This window comes from Polypterus senegalus, chromosome 5 (genome assembly GCF_016835505.1).
Source record: "Polypterus senegalus isolate Bchr_013 chromosome 5, ASM1683550v1, whole genome shotgun sequence".
Classification (NCBI taxonomy): domain Eukaryota; kingdom Metazoa; phylum Chordata; class Cladistia; order Polypteriformes; family Polypteridae; genus Polypterus; species Polypterus senegalus.
Window position 1 is genome coordinate 188,029,286 of NC_053158.1, and position 17,151 is coordinate 188,046,436.

A 17,151-nucleotide genomic window follows, 5' to 3' on the forward strand; every position below is an offset into this window, starting at 1 on the left:
CACATTAATATAGTAAAAAAAATAAAAATAAAGATACAGACCTGTCCTCTTCAAAATTGTCCAGATCCTCCTCATCCTCATCCATTGCATCTCCAAGCTCCATATCTAGCTCATTGTCTAGTTCATTACGACCATATCCACTCAGAAAACTGTCATTAAAGATAAATATGTACCAAAAAGTGCAATAAAGACCTACTGCATTTATTACTACATCACAAAAGCTCATAACTTATTAGAACAATAGAACAATTTAGAGGATAACAGGGCTTTCCGCCCAACAAAGCTTGCCAGTTCTATCCACTTAACTTTTCTAAAATAGCATCAAGTTGAATTCTGAAAGTCTCTAAAGTCGTACCGCCTGCCACACTACTTGGTAGCTTATTCTATATATCTTGGTGTAAAAATGCTTGTGTGAAACTTACTCTTGGCAACTTTCCAACTGTGTCACTGTGTTCTTGATGCCCTCATTTTAAAGTAATAGTTCAATAGTGCCTCCTTTTAATCTTCTTTTGCTTAAACTGAAATGGCTCAGCTTTTTTCATTTTTCCTCATAATTTATCCCCTGTAGCCCTGGAATCAGCCCAGTTGCTCTTCTCTGAATGTTTTCTAGTGCTGCTATGTACTTTTGTAGCCTGGAGACCAAAACTGCACACAGGACTCCAGATGAGGTCTCACTAGTGCGTTATAAAGCTTGAGCAGAACCTCCTTGCACTTGTACTCCACACATCAGGGTACTATATATCCTGACATCCTGTTAGCCTTCTTAATGGCTTCTGAACATTGTCTGATAGTTGACAGTGTAAAGTCCACTGGGAGTCCTAAATACTTCTCATAAGGTGTACTTTCAATTTTTTACTTCCTACATGTAATGCTTAATATATTTTCTCACATTAAATTTCATCTGCCACAAATCTGCCAAAGCCTTATGCTGTCCAGGTCCATCTGTAATGATTCAAGGGGTCTAGATTATCTGCCATTCCTCCTCGCTTGGTATCATCCACAAACTTAACTAGCTTGTTACATATATTCCTATCCAAATCATTTATAAAGCAGCAGCAGGCATATCACTCACCCCTGTGGGACACCACTCTTAATATCACCCTGAACTCCTGTTTTTTTTTTTTTTAGTTTGATACCCAACCTCTCATGTGGCAACTTATCAAACACTTCCTGAAAGTCAAGAAAAATAATATCATATGCTCTTCTTTAAAATTATATCCTTTAGACACTTTCTCATATAATTCCAGCATGTTGGTAAAACACAACCTCCCTCTTTCTAAACCCATTACTGACTGTTCACTAAAACTCATTTTCTTGCTATGTGTTGCTCAATGTTTCCCTTAATTCCTTCCATTAAATATAATAAAAAATATATTATAGAATAATCCTGCCTGAAAGGTACCTCACCTGACAGAACGGCACGTAAAGAAGACTATTCTTTTGAGCTTCTTGTTGTAAAAAAAATAGTTAAAAGACCAGAGGCTTCCTTCCTCTCCAAAAGGGTCAGAGTCTAGATCAGGGTTATAGCTGCAGGAAATAAAAAATGACATGAAAAGAATTAACTACAGATAGAGACAAAAATTCAATTTTAAGGAATAAAAACTTGATTGTGCATGAAATATTATTACATTAAGGCTTTTATCAAGTACTAAATAGAAGAAAAAAAATAATTAAGCAGTTGGGCAATCAAATTAGCTGAAAAAACATTTTAAAATATTCAAACTAAAGATAAGCAAATATTCGAATATATTCAAACTTAGGCTAACAACTCTGGCTGTTACATGTACATTTGTATTTGTTTTGTATACTTTATTCTTATGGTAACATCAATGGTAGTAGCAACAAAAGCAAGCCCATTTAAACAGGAAAACAATCATAACGAAAAGCGTCATATATAGTGGATTTAAATTCAGGATTCACTTTCTGCACACTTGCCGACACTGAAAGGTCTCCTGGAAGTAAGGGAATAAATCATGGAGTTATTTTCCATTTGCATTGTTGCGAATTTCTTAGCATTAAAAAAAAAAAGTCAAGGATCTTAGGTTTAAGACTGAATGGTAACAGCATCAGTAACAGAACGCTTCTTGAAAGCTTAGTATGTATGGATATAACCTTAAATTTACAAATACAGACATTAGGCACCATTTTGCCTTTTGTCCAAACTACCCTGGCATTTTTAACCCACAAAAGCAGACTTTTGAAAATGCAATCCAGAATTTCTGAAAACTGAGGCTTGGAGTTGTAGAGAGGATGGGTGAAAATATACCATTTATTAAAAAAAAAAAAAAAAAAAAAAAAATTACAACTGTAATTGTGGTCCGATTGGATCACGCTTACTATATGGCCTTTCCCTGATTTGATCCTGCTCATTACAATGTCTCATCCCCGGACTGGTCTCCCTTCATGGAAGAAAACCATACTCCAACATTGTGAGCACCGAGGAGTTGCTTCCCATGGTGCTTGTTGTGTTGCTTAGTTTTATACAGTACAACTAAATTGTGTTTTGTATAGCTTGAATGCTGTATACAACAGCAAGAGACAGATTTACAGGTTGCTACAATTTTCAACAAATTCCATTGCCAGCAGTGTAACCACCCCTTCAAGGAGGACACTTCCTCTATCTGTTTCCACCAATACACGAATGTCTAATGTCGTATATATTTTTGGTCGTTGTAATGTATGCAGATACTTCTGTAAATAATGTGACAGAGACAATTTTTGTTTAAAAACGCTGTTTTTAGATGGTAAAGTAGTAGTGTGTGCGTAGCTTTAATGTACTGGAGAAGCGTTTAAAAATTGGCTTATCAAAACAACAGAAGTGGGTTAGCAAAATCTGCCCCAAACTACATTATGAATTGATGCAGCTGTAAGTTTTATTAATAAATATAAAAGCAAACCATTCAAAATTATGGAAAGGTTGATCAAGGAAGAGACATGCAAAAAACAGATCTGTAAAATATGGCAATGTTGCATAGTGTAGAGTAACAGGAGGCCAAAGTTTGTGCGAGGTAACAAACAACAGTTGTTTTACAATCAAATGTTGCCAATGCTGGCATTTGTGCCTTCAAATAACATCGTTTCCAAATTGTGACATTCAATGTAACAGCACCAGTAAGCGGGTAAAACAGACGCTTATGTCAGTGAAGTGCACTTACCTATAGATGTCGCAATCTTGCAAACAGATTTCTTGGTCAACAGCTGTCCAGAGCTCTGGCTTCAGGTTGTTAAACTTCTCTCCTATAGCTGAGAACAAACTGCTGTTCACTGCATTTAGGACCTAAAAAGAAACAGTCAGTCAACAAATTCATAATGCTATACCTACAACCCGAAAGGTACATTAAAAGGGTTCATAAAAATGACAGATTGATCTTTTATTCAGCTCTAACCATCATGCAAAAAGAACAGGAAAAACTAAAATATGCTGACTAAAATTGTCTTTACAATTTTTAAATAAAATAAAAAAAAAAAAAAAGTAAAATTTGCAAATGACACTAAAATTGGCGAGAGAGCACATACTAAGAAGGCAGCAAAAACAATTTCAAAATTACCAGGAAATTCTTCAGAATTGGACAAATGTTAAAAAATGCAGTTTAACATACAGAAGTGAAAAATGCTACATGCAGGCAAAAAATATTAATAAAGAATTCTGGAACAAAATTGTGTTCACATTGAGTTAACATTCTCATTATCCAGGCAATGTGCAAAAAGGCAAATGAAGTACTAGACTGGATTGTAAAAAAATTGTTGTATATAAATTAACGGATGATATGCTCCAGCTTTACAAAGCATTACTGGTACCAGATCTGGAGTGCTGTGTGCTGTTCTGGTCACATGCTCAATATGCTACAAAAGTTGCTATATCTTTCTTGAAGATGTGCAAAGAACAATAACCAAGTGCTTCCTTGGATTAAAAGACATGCCCCATTCTTACACGCTAACAGAATTCTACCTCTATAGCATTGAGGTGCACAAAGGCTGCGGCAGCATTCTCAGGCAATAAAAATGAATGTGGCTAGTCAATTTTAAGTTAAATAGTGAATTATGTATGAGGACACAGGTGGAATCTAAGAGGTAGTGCATTTCAGATTCAAAACAGGAAGCCCTCCTTCACTGAAAGGCTTATAAGAATTTGGAACAAACTACTAGCTCATATAGCTTCAGGTGAAATCTTGACAACTTTTTAAAAGAACCTAGGTAAGATGAGACAACTGGCTGTTAGCTAACCAAGCGGGTTTGATGGACTTTGCTTGGACTTAATGGTGTCCTCTCATCTGACGATTTCTTATACTCTTTTGTGGCTTTGGATACTGTGACACCATGCATGCCATGTTTGTCTGAAAGGACAATGTACATACAGTGTCAAAGTCTTACATGACATGCTTTGTGTGGTTGTAGCGTTGTGTGTTTAATCTGGAAAAAGTATCTGGATGAGATTTTGGGACATCTTAGATAAGAGCCAACTAAATGAGCTTAACAGACTAAACAGTCATGTGTTTGACAACATTTTTAGGTTCTTTACATATTGGGATGCATTTAACCTCTGCCGATTATATGTGTTCATTTTGCCACCTACAAGGAGGGACCCAAAAATTCCAGGAACCTGTCAATGGCATAGAAGTAGAGTGAAGTTATCTACTATGCAGCTGTGCATCATATGCCTACAGTCTTTGTTAATAAGTCCACCTAGTGGTATCATGGTATTATGCCCTGACTGCCGACAGCTGGCATACGCCCTTGAACTTTGGACATTGATAGTCATGAAACTGAGGGTGCACTGAGGACACAACAGCAAAGGTAGAGGCAAAATAGTGCTTTGTGCTTTATTTTAACAATAGAATAGCACATCAAAACAAAGTGTAGTGCACATTCTTTAGTTTATAAATAAATAAGTAATCCAGAATAAAAACAGTGTTCCCAGTGGAAGTTGAAATAAATAATCTAAAATGGGTAAAATGAAGGTCAAAACCCAGTTAGGATCTTCCTTTTAAAACAAATTACAAGCCTCCATGCTGCCGCCTGGGAATCAAAAGGTCGCGAGTTCGATCCTGCACCACTCCGTTTTGAGAAGTAAACTGCTCTTAGTCTTATTATTTTAGAATAAAAACATACATTTGATTTCAGTCTGTAACAGCCGGTGTAATTTATGATACTTGTAAAGGTTAGCAGCTGATTCTATTTCGCCATGGAGGCAGTCATAATAAATGGGTGTCAATGTCGCATGTTAAGGCAGCTTTTTGTTTCTGCAGTTATATTTTTGAATAAAAGCGCAATTGTTGTGTTAGATTTGTACCTTTTGTGAAAGTATTTCTGTGATACTTCAGGCTTCATACATTATATAGTTTATGCCTACATTTTGTCATCTACTAGTAGAATATAAAAAACATTTCTGTTTTAACAATGTGTTCACACAGATTACGGTGGAAACGGAGCAGACATGAAATGCGTGTGTTCCAAACAACGATCTACTATTTCCACTCTAAAACTCCACTTCACTCCCAGAAAATCAATCTAAGGCATGAGCTGGGAGAAGTTTGTGCACGTTCTAAGTTGGTGGGGGGATGGAATAGCCGGCTGCTTGCAGCCTGATTTTTATCAGCACATTTAGATGACAAAAGACGCTGGTGGAGAGCTGTGAACGATTTTAAGAAGCAATTTAAGGTGGGATGGATTTACGAGTTTTTTCGTAGGCTCTAATAATTCTAGTGTAAAAGCATATTCCTGCTGCTCACCCCTACAAGTCAGCTCTACAGCAGGAGATGCCTTCCGACAAGTGCCACCATCCTCCTTTCTCCCACCATACATCAGCCATATGTCTCATGCTTCTTGGGTGCTCAGCAGGAGTAACCCTGTGAGCGCTGTCTGGTCTCTTTTCAGGGCCTCTTCCAGGACAAATGCCTCAACACTATCACAGCAGCTCAGTCATGATCCTGCCTCTTCATCTTCCCATTCCTTCCTTTAACCTCTGCCTTTTTCCTTTTTCTTTTCTCCTGATCTCTACTCTCTGTCCTACTCAGGTGCCTTAATTACAAACCACAGAGCGCTAATGAGGAAACTGGCCAAACTGTGCATGTCTGCTCATGAACACTAGCACCACCACCACTTTCCAATCAACATTCCAGGGCCACTCATCCATGCTATGCTCACCTGGTGCCTGAGCACACTGTTTTTTTTTTTTTTTTTTATAAAGCTCCAGCACTGCCACGGACCCAAACATGTGTTTTATCAAACATGCCAATTTAATCAAGTGCATATTTCTGACATTTTTTCCAGAATTATACATGCGATTTTTGAAGATTAAAGGACTTGTTAAAAAAATTTTGTTCCCCGTGAATAGACTGCTAATCAGTAACATTACACTGAACTACAGAGGCACCTGTAGAAAAGCAACACAAAAAAAAAATGTCTGGGGCAATGCTGTACCATGACAATGCATGTGCACATACCACATTTTTAGTCAAAAAGTTTATGACCGAAAACAATGTGGTTGTTGCTTTGTACCCCTGTATAACATAAGTGAGAAAGCAGATACACTTTAACAGTAAGCATAGTGTTAAACTTTTACAGATTTGTTCCAGGATACTAATGCATGTCAAGCAAACCAGCACAGGAATTTCTCTTATGTCTTAGATGATTTTATTTTGCATAATTGCTATCACAATGCTTTTTCAGGACTACATCACAATACTGAAATTAAAATATCATCTAACAATATCATCTAACAATATAATGAGAGGTAAATGTAAGACCAGAAGTACAAGGAAATAGAACCATTTTAAAGAGACACAAAAAGACTGGAAAATTATCCCACATATAGTAGTGATGTTCAAATTGATCAATTGCAGTTAAAATCAGCCAATTTAAATCTGCAAGTAACTGCATAGGTGATCAGTAAATTGTCCATTCTTTAAAAAAAAAAAAACATTTTTGGTAAGATGGTATGCAGGAGTTCCTTGTAAAAAAATAAATAAAATACAATGAAAAGGATAACAAAAAATAATCTGAATCGAAATGGATCACTTCCAGCAACATGATATATGTGATCTGCATCAGCCCTGAAAAAACCTGATCAGAAAATCCCAAACAAATAACCCCACTTCTTTCAGCTGCTCCCATTAAGTGTTGCCAAAGCGAACCATCTTTTTCCATATCTTCCTATCCTATGAATCTTGCTCTGTTACACCCATCACTTTCATGTCCACTCTCACCACATCCATAAACCTTCTCTTAGGCCTTCCTCTTTTCCTCTTGCCTGGCAGCTCTATCCTGAACATCCTTCTCCCAAAATACCCAACATCTCTCTTCTACACATGTCCAAACCAACACAATCTCACCTCTCTGACTTTGTATCCCAACCGTCCAACCTGAGCCAACCTTGTAACGTATTCATTTCTAATCCTGTCCATCCTCATCACACCCAATGCAAATCTTAGCATCTTTAACTCTCAACTCCAGCTGTCTCCTGCTTTCTGGTCAGTGCCACCGTCTTCAACCCATATAACATAGCTGGTCTCACTACCGTCCTGTAGACCTTCCTGTTCACTTTTGCTGATATCCATTTGTCACAAATCATTCCTGACACTCTTCTCCACCCATTCAAACTTGCCTGCATTCTCTTTTTCACCTCTCTTCCACAATCCCCATTACTCTGTACTGTTGATCCAAAGTATTGAAACTCATCCACCTTCACCAACTCTACTCCTTGCATCCTGACCATTCCACTGACCTCCCTCTCATTTATACACATGTATTCTGTCTTGCTCCTACTGGCCTTCAGTCCTCTGTGACGATGTGGGTTTAGCTCCATGTTCCCATCGCTGCTTGGGAGTCCTTGAACCCAACACTGTCGGTAATGTCACCGATGAGCTAGTCAGTGAAGGCAACAATTGAGCAAGGGGATGGTAAAAAGTGAAAAAGTGCCTTTATTAAAAACAGTCCATCAAAAACAAAGTGTTCATAAAGTGCAGTGATTTAATGTCCAAATAAATAATCCAATAAAAGAAAAATGTAGAGGTTTAAAAATAGCAAACAAAAAACAAACCTTTAAAAAACGAGGTTAAAACATCCAACAGGAAGCAGTCTTTAAAAAACACAACAATGACAAGCCTGGTGCTTCTTTTCTGTTAGCGTCTCACCTGCTTCTCCCAGTTGGGCTTTGCAGCAGGCGAGACGCTCTCTGCAGCTGCCCTCTTCAACTCACGCACGAGACTGGAGACCCCTCGATCCCTGGCTTCGGTCTGGTACTCATCCCAGCCTCGAGACTTGGTTTCCACCAATGGCCAGGTCGCTCACGATGGGGACTCCACCACTAAGCCTCCCGACTCCCGCTGCCTTTCTGGCCTTCTGCGGTCAGTCGCCTTCCCCTGGTCACTCCCGCTACCTGCTCGCTCAGTGGGAGCGACATCAACTACAACCCCTGGGTGTAGGCCTAACACCCAGGCCCTCGCAGCTGCCCACAAGCACTCATTCGCTCGCTCTCCACACACTCCGTGTGTCTCTCTCTCTCTCTCTCGCACCGACCTGCTACCTCTCTCGCTCCCATGTAACCTCCGTCCTCTCTTTTTCTCTTTTCTCTGATCTCTTTCCCAACCGACTCGCGCTTCTTTTAAACAGCAAGGGGCCATAGAAGCTGCAGCACATTAGCCACGGGAACAATCACGGATGTGGGCAGTTCCCCACCTGTGCACTCGGTAAGAAACGCCCACACCGCAGATCGCCCCGCGGCTTGCTACAACCACTATGCCCCCTCATGAAACCGCAAGCGCGGTGATTATCTATTTAAAAACTGGCCCTTGCTAAGCAAGCTATGGACCCATAACACCACATCCTCTCCTCTCTAGAGCATAGCTCCACCTCTCCAAGGTCTCCTCAACCTGCTCCCTACTATAACTACAGATGACAATGTCATCAGCAAACATCACAGTCCACAGGGACTCCTGTCTAATCTAGTCTGTCAACCTGTCCATCACCACTGCAAATAAGGGCTCAGAGCCGATCCCTGATGTAATCCCACCTCCACCTTGAATGCATCCGTCACTCCTACCGCAGACCTCACCATAGTCACACTTCCCTCATACATACCCTGTACAACTCTTATGTACTTCTCTGCCACTCCCAACTTCCTCATACAATACCACAACTCCTCTCGAGGCACCCTGTCATATGCTTTCTCCAGGTCCACAAAGACGCAATGCATCTCCTTCTGGCCTTCCCTACACTTCTCCATCAACACCCTCAGAGAAAACATTGCATCTGTGGTGCTTTTTCTTGGCATGAAACCATGCTGCTGCTCACTAATCACCTCACTTCTTAACCTAGCTTCCACTACTGTTTCCCATAACTTCATGCTATAGCTCATCAATTTTATCCCCCTGTAGTTACTACAGTCCTGCACATCACCCTTATTCTTAAATATCGGCACCAGTACATTTCTTCTCCACTCCTCAGGCACCCTCTCACTTTCCAAGATTCCATTAAACAATCTGGTTAAAAACTCCACTGCCATCTCTCCTAAACATGTCCATGCTTCCACAGGTATGTCATATGGACCATCTGGACCAAGGCTTTTCCATTCTTCATCCTCTTCATAGCTGTCCTTACTTCCTCCTTGCTAATCCGTTACACTTCATGATTCACTAACTCCACATCATCCAACCTCTTCTCTCTCTCTCTCTCGTTCTCTTCATTCATAAGCCTCTCAAAGTACTCTTTCCATCTGCTCAACACACTCTCCTCACTTGTGAGTATGTTTCCATTTTTATCCTTTATTACCCTAACCTGCTGCACATCTTTCCCAGCTTGGTCCCTCTGTCTAGCCAATCAGTACAGGTCCTTTTCACCCTCCTTTGTGTCCAACCTCTCATATGCTTTTTCTTTAGCCTTCACCACCTCTTTCTTCACCTTGTGCCTTATCTCATACTCTTGTCTACTTTCTGCATCTCTCTGACTATCCCACTTCTTCTTTGCCATCCTCTTCCTCTGTATACTCTCCTGTACATCCCCATTCCACCACCAGGTTTCCTTCTCCTCCTTCCTCTGTCCAGATGTCACACCAAGCACCCTTCTTGCTGTCACCCTTACTACTGTAGTTTCTTCACTACCACCCAGTGCCTGTCTCACCTCCTCCCTAAACTCAACCTTGCAGTCTTCCTTTTTCAACTTCCACCATTTGATCCTTGGCTCTGCCCTCACCCTCTTCCTCTTCTTGATATCCAACGTCATCCTACAGACCACTATTACATGCTGCTTAACTAAACTTTCCCCTGCCACCACTTTGCAGTCTTCAATCTCCTTCAGATTGACTTGTCTGCATAGGATGTAATCTACCTCTGTGCATATTCCTCCACTCTTGTACATCACCCTATGTTCCTCCCTCTTCTTAAAATACGTATTCACCACAGTCATGTCCAACCTTTTAGCAAAATCCACTATCCTCTGACCTTCTTCATTCTTCTCCTTGACACCTTACCTACCCATTACCTCCGTTCCCTTCACCAACATGTCCATTGAAATCCGCTCCAATCACCATTTTCTGTCCCTTGGGTACACTGTTCATCACTTCATCCAACTCGCTCCAAAAACTTCTTTCTCGTCCATTGCACACCCAACTTGCGGGGCATATGCACAAACATTCATCATCACACCTCCAATTTCTGGCTTTGTAATCATTACTCTGTCTGACACTCTTTTCACCTCCAGAACACTCTTGACATACTGTTCCTTCAGAATAACTCCTACTCCATTTCTCCTCCTATCCACATCATGATAGAACAATTTGAATCCACCTCCGATCCACCTGGCCTTACTCCCCTTCCATTTAGTCTCTTGCACACACAATATATCAACCATCCTTCTTTCCATCATATCAGCTAACTCTCTCCCCTTAACAGTCATACTGACAACATTCAAAGTTCCTACCCTCAGTTCCACTCTCTTTACCTTCCTCCGGACACATCTCCACCCTCTTCTTTGTTGGCTAAAAGTAGCCCAATTTCCGGCAGCACCCTGTTGACTAACAGTACTGGTGGCCGTCGTTGTTAACCCAGGGCTCAATCGGTTATGGAATTGATCCTGTATGGAAATTCGTATTGTTTTCCGCATATTGATTTAGCAAAATTTTACACCGGATGCCCTTCCTGACGTAACCCTCCCCATTTATCCGGGCTTGGGACCGGCATGAAGAAACACACTGGTTTGTGCATCCCCTACTGCTCCATACTGTATATTACCTATTAATGGTGTCCATCCTGAAAAACAATATTTAAAATAAAACCTGGGGGACATTTGTCATGTTACTGCAGTGAGTACTACAGATCCAAGTACTGGGAGGTTCATGACAATGAGCACCTTAAGAGTCTAAGCATCTGTAAATGTAGTGAATCAATGATCAATAAAAAGTTGTGCAATAGATAAGAAAAAGATTTGCTGGGCATGCTAGATTTCAGCTTTTTTGTATTATTCCAAACTAATGAATCTCCTGTACTCACCCAGTTGAGACTTGGCTCTCTACTAAATTCATGACTCTTTGCAGCACTGAAGTCATAGTCAGGGCGGAAGGATTCATTAAGAGTAGCAATCAGGTAGAAAAGGGTCTTCCGGCAACATTTATCACTGAGAGGACTCTCTACTTCATCACCACTCTGACTTCTGCTGAGCCTGTAGAGAAAGATTAAAGCAAACTTAGGGTGTATCCCTCATTCTGATAGTTAGAGAGTGATGTAGGCAAACATACAAAGTATATGTCTGAATTTTAAATATATTAAAATATTTTTTGTATTATTTGGGTATTCTAAACTAAACAGAATGTTTTAAACCCCTCCACCCCCTACACAATTAGGATTCTAGCTGCAGTCAGGTTACTGTGCACACAAAAGACAATGCCATATACTCATTTAAGGCAATGACCCTTGTAAGAGAAATCTTTTTTTAACACTAGCATCTTGGATTTTTGGGCACACAAGGTCTTTTAATTGTCATAACAAGCTATTATTGTCCGAAAAGGATGCAGCTGTGCTAAACACATCCTTGAATGTGTGCCAATAAGATTACCATTTACCAACAATGCTTTACTGTGGCTTTTGCCTATTTATTTTAAAGTAGGCTGATGACTCTCTGGAAAATAGCCTCGGACCTTGTGTAAGAACCATGACCATATGAAATTATTATTAATATTACCATCCTACTGTACTTTTTAAGAACATTTATGTATGAAGGCATCATCCATGTAATTAGAATTATCATATAAAGCTATTGTTTAACAAAGAAACTTTTAGTATAATGGCAATCTGCTACGAGTGCTAGATATTTTACTCTTGCATTGTAATCCGAAGGTATCTTAGATAATGAATTTTTTTACATGCATATTGCTGGAGTCTGAAGAGCCTTTGTGAACAACAGCAGTGCTTTTCTTGCATCCACCAAACACCCATCCTGGTACTAGACATGTATTAATTTTGGTATATTGAATTCAGTTGCATCTCTTATATACTCTCAGCACCTTTCCTTTCTGTGCCAGTGAATCTTGACCTGATTGTAGGGTATACTGATGCATAGCTTCAACAAAAGACAGATTTATTCACATGTAAACAGCTTTACTTACTACTTGTATGTTCTTAACATCAAAACATCCCTTCACTACATATTCTACTTTATGTTAATTTTTCATAACGCATTACACGAAATAAGAGGTTGAAGTGCAACCAATTAACTATGCCATGGAAGAAGAAAGCAAGACATCACTACATAAATCTCAAGATGAACTTGAAGTCAGAGATCATGTGTTTGCATCCCAGGACTTCCCTGCATGGAAAACACAGAGTTTTAAGAAAATTGCTATATAAAATGTAAAGAATTATTATTATTATTAATCTTCTGTCAACTGTCTGAGACTCATACCAACTATTAGAAATTCCCTAACATATTGGTTGTCATATTTCAGCCAGGCTTGGGTTTAGTTTTATTTTCTGTGATTTCTCTGTTTTGTATTGGATTTTGTGATTTCTATTTTTTTTTTTTTGCTTATGTCTTAGGTTTACAATTGTTGGATTATGAATAGGATTTGTTTGTGTTGTGTCACCTCTTTAGGCAAAACCTTTGCCTTTTTCCTTTTTTGCTATTTTTGCTCTTTTTGATTATTTTAAAATATTTTGTGTAATAAACATTCTTTATGGAGAGGTTTCTTAAGCCAAAGGTTTTTAAGTTTTTTCCTTTCTTTTGCGGGGCATTTTGATATATTTAAAGTAATTAGAACTTTAAAAGCATGTTCCGCATTTATGGGGCCTGAACAATCAAAAGTCTGCCAGTAGAGTTTGGAGCCAGGCTTCATGGGATGAGGCCTATCTCTGGGCAGGCTGGGCAAACAGGTGTGAAGCATCTAAAATCCCAAAACCAGGCCATTTTAAAAACTTACCAATCATAACACAGGCAAGTAACACACATGCACATACACAACAGTATATACTACTGCAGTCTGCAATCACATACAAGAGAAAGCAGCTCTAAAAAAGTATAAATATAGAATGTACTCACCTGCCTGGACTTACAGCACCACTCTGTGGAGGAGACAGGGCCTCCAGGACATGTGGCTGGCCTTCTTGACAGAACTGCTTAAACATGTGTTTGTCATCACCAGCCATCTTGCAGGAGTAACTTTCAATCCTTAAGAAAAAAGGGAAGAAAAGTTAATAACATACCCATCTAGAACAAAATGCTTTTAGACATGATAAACAAAAGGTCTACCATATGCCATTGCTTTTGCAGTTAGAAAAGTTTTCTTCAAAATAGCTGGGAAGAAACATGAGAAAAAAAAAAAAGAAAAAAAAACACGTCTGAATCACACGCAGCAGTAGCAGTATACAATTTTATTACATTTCTTTCTATTTATGACACCATTATTACATTTGTCCATTTACCATCCCAACCTGACAGCACTAGACACAATGCTGGACACTAGACACTACCCTGGACAGGACACCAGTGAAACATAGGGAGCAAGTGTGCATACATGCACAGATATTGCATCAATTTCACAAGCTAAATTGGTTTGTCATGGGCATAGACAAGCAGTGTACTATGACCCTGGACTTCAAAGATGAAGGTTATTGGCTCAGGGTCCCGTCTCCGACTCACTACATGACATAAGTAGGTTATGTAAAGTCTGGAAACCTATACCCAGGCTGTACAAAATACACACACAGAAATATACAGAGAGAGAGAAAACACATTTACATACATACACACTTTTTATATATATATAAGAATGAGGGGAAGTCAAAAAGTAAAGGGATTTTTTTAATTTCTCTTTTCAGAGTTTGGTAACACTGCTCGTATCCAGCACTGAATGAGTGTAGTCGCCAACACTTCTATACAACGTGTAACTCTTATTCACGCGTTATTCGTTGGAGTGTAGCAGACCGTTAAATAGGACAGCTCCATTGTCAATCTGCACCAAGGAGGAAAGGAGGGCAGTGATTCGCTTTTTGTTTGGCTCGTAAACATTTGGCCTGTTATCGTGGCGAGGGAGATGGATTTTTACAGCAAATCGTTACTGTAGATGAAACTTGGGTTCATCATCACGAAAGTAAGGCTGCAAGCATGGTTTGGAAACTAAAGGAAGCGCTAAGGGGAAGAAGATTTGCAAGTGATGAAGAAGTCATTGATGCGGTGCAAAATTGGTTGCAGATGCAACCGAAAAACTTTTTTTCCTGACTGAATCAAAAAACTTGTGAAACATTGGGAAAAGTGCATTGAAGTCCAGGGAGGTTATGTAGAAAAATAAGGTATGTTTCACATTTCTATCATTAGAATAAATGCCCCTTTACTTTTTGACTTCCCCTCGTGTATAATTATATATAGTCAGGGATGCCAGGGGCAACGACCCAGTCGGGGCGCCGTAAGAGACCGGAAGAGGGTCAATGCCCACCCTGGATCACGTGGGGGCCGCCATCCTGGTTGCTTTGGGGGCCACGGGTAGAGGGCTTGGAAGCCCAACCCTGTAGGTAACTGTGGTCACCGCCAGGGGGCGCCCCAATGCCTTGCGGACCCTGGACCTCAGCACTTCTGCCACACCAGGGGTGGGGCGGCGGATGTATGCTTTATTTTGTAGGCAGGGACAACCTGGTTCCACGTCAGTGGCAGACGCATGCTGGTCGGTGGGGCTTCGACGGCACGGTGGCACCTGCGGGAGCTGGTGAGAAGTAGCCGCTGCAGCTTCAGCAACAGCAAGGCTGCCGGCAAGCACGTCGCCGCCGCAGGAGGGGAGTCAAAATGGCCACGGACCAGAAGTCCCTCCCCCTGACAGGCACACGGTTGGATGGTGTGTCCTGCGTGCCCACAAATGACTGTATAGAGGCGGGACCAAGGAATGTCCATCACGTGCAGGGGGAGACCCGATTGGGCCGGAGGAAGAGGCCCACAGGAAGTTGCCAGTGTTTGGGGCTGACAGACAGGTAGGGTCTGCGTCGGTTAACTTCCTGTCTTTGCCGGCTGCTCTGTCGGAGCGGTGTGTGTCACAGGTGCTACGTGCCCTCCGGGCAGAATTGCGGGTACTGGAGATGAAGGCAGTTGCGTCTATGGAGGAGCTGCCAACGGTGATCCGATGGCGCAACGCTGGATTCTTCAGCCGGAGGTGTACGGCGGGGAAGGAGAGTTCATCCGTCCCCGTACAGCATGAAGGAGGGTCTGCTGAAAACGGCTGTGAAGCTAACGATCAGTTCCAAGTAAGCAGTCCTCCGACAGTGGATGCGGCGCTGGGGGCTGCGCGTGCAGTGAGGGGAGAGACAGCGAGGGGGCTGGCAGGACACGGCCTGTTGAGTGCCCTCCACCCCAAGTCGGCGGCAGTCTCACGCCGCTCTACAGGGACGCAGACGGGAAGGAGTCTTTCTTTTCCATAAGGAGACTCAGATCGTCAGGGCGTCCCAGAGCGACAGGAGGAATTGGAGGCGGAGTGCCGGTTCCTCGATACGATGGGACGTGGTGCTGGCTGCACACGTCCGGGTGCTGGCCGCCCTCTGCCGGGGCAGAGGGAATCCTTGAGGTCAGCGGAGAGGAAAGGAGTGCAGGCGGTTCTGTCAATTCCAACCACAGGAGGGACACGGAACCCGCGGAGGGGTGCCGAACAGGCAAGTGCTGGGGTGCCGGATGGAGGGGAGAACGCTGCCAGTGCGTGGCACAGAGGGACGCCAGGGAAGGGTGTCCAGGCAGCGGTTCTGCCCCTTTCTTTCTATCTGTTTCAGGGCCGGACCCCGGACAAGCAGTTGGACCCACTTCGTTGGGGACCTGCCCTCAGGAGATGGAACGTCTGCTGGAAGGACTCTCCGCTAGCGAGGGGGTGCCGCCACGGCTGGTGGAGCCTACAACAGAGCGAGTGGCGCCAACCAAAGGGGCGCGAAAACCTCGGAGGGGGTGCCGAAGAAAGGCATTGCGTGGCCAGGACTGTGTATGGGGTTTGTGTGTGCACTTTGACTTGTAAATATTTGTGTGCACTGGAAACTTGTATATAATAGTTGTAAATAAACGTGTGGCAGTGGATTACAATAGGTCTGCCTGTCTGTGTATATATATATAGCCTTAATGGTGGCGCTGGCACTGACTGTAGGGGGTGTCATTAAGCCCAAAACCATAGTCATAACTACACAGAGACAGTCCTGGGTTGAGATAAGTTTAATAAACCAGAGGTGGGTAGTAACAAGTTACATTTACTTGAGTAACTTTTTAAAAAAATGGTACTTCTAAGAGTAGTTTTACTGCACCATACTTTTTACCCCCATTTATACATCAAACTATATTTCTGCAAGAGAGAAGTTGCCAGTGGATCTACTGCATGACTATTTCATCAATCAGACATAGCCATGCAGTCACATGACCACACAAAAACTTCCTGCGTCTTGCAGCCTGTGAGCAACTCTTTAGTCATGCGGGGCTCCTGTTCACTGCTAAACAGCTTCACTGCAAGAACCAGATCCTCGTTCCCAAGCCTGCCTTTCATGTCTTTTATCCAAATGTCTTTTCTTTGTTTCCCCCTTTTTTGTGCTGACCCGTATATACACAATCCCATCTCCGTGGGCCTTAATCACACGCCTCAGGAAGCCAATAAAACAATTGAGAACGATTGGACCCGCACGTGCAGGTGCAACTCGATCCAACTACCTCATTAAC

The 17,151-nt window shown here is 41.7% G+C and overlaps 1 protein-coding gene across 1 annotated transcript in view; it reads right to left on the minus strand.

Annotated features, from left to right (window-relative positions):
• The window catches only part of maf1b (MAF1 homolog, negative regulator of RNA polymerase III b), a 50,218-nt gene that overhangs the window by 1,992 nt on the left and 31,075 nt on the right, over positions 1 to 17,151 (minus strand). Inside the window, exons 3-7 of the mRNA XM_039753794.1 lie at positions 13,525 to 13,653; positions 11,484 to 11,652; positions 3,156 to 3,277; positions 1,408 to 1,527; positions 42 to 149 (exon numbers count right to left, since the gene is read on the minus strand). Of these exons, the coding sequence (XP_039609728.1) occupies positions 42 to 149; positions 1,408 to 1,527; positions 3,156 to 3,277; positions 11,484 to 11,652; positions 13,525 to 13,653 (648 nt within the window). The remainder of the gene's footprint in view (positions 1 to 41; positions 150 to 1,407; positions 1,528 to 3,155; positions 3,278 to 11,483; positions 11,653 to 13,524; positions 13,654 to 17,151) is intronic.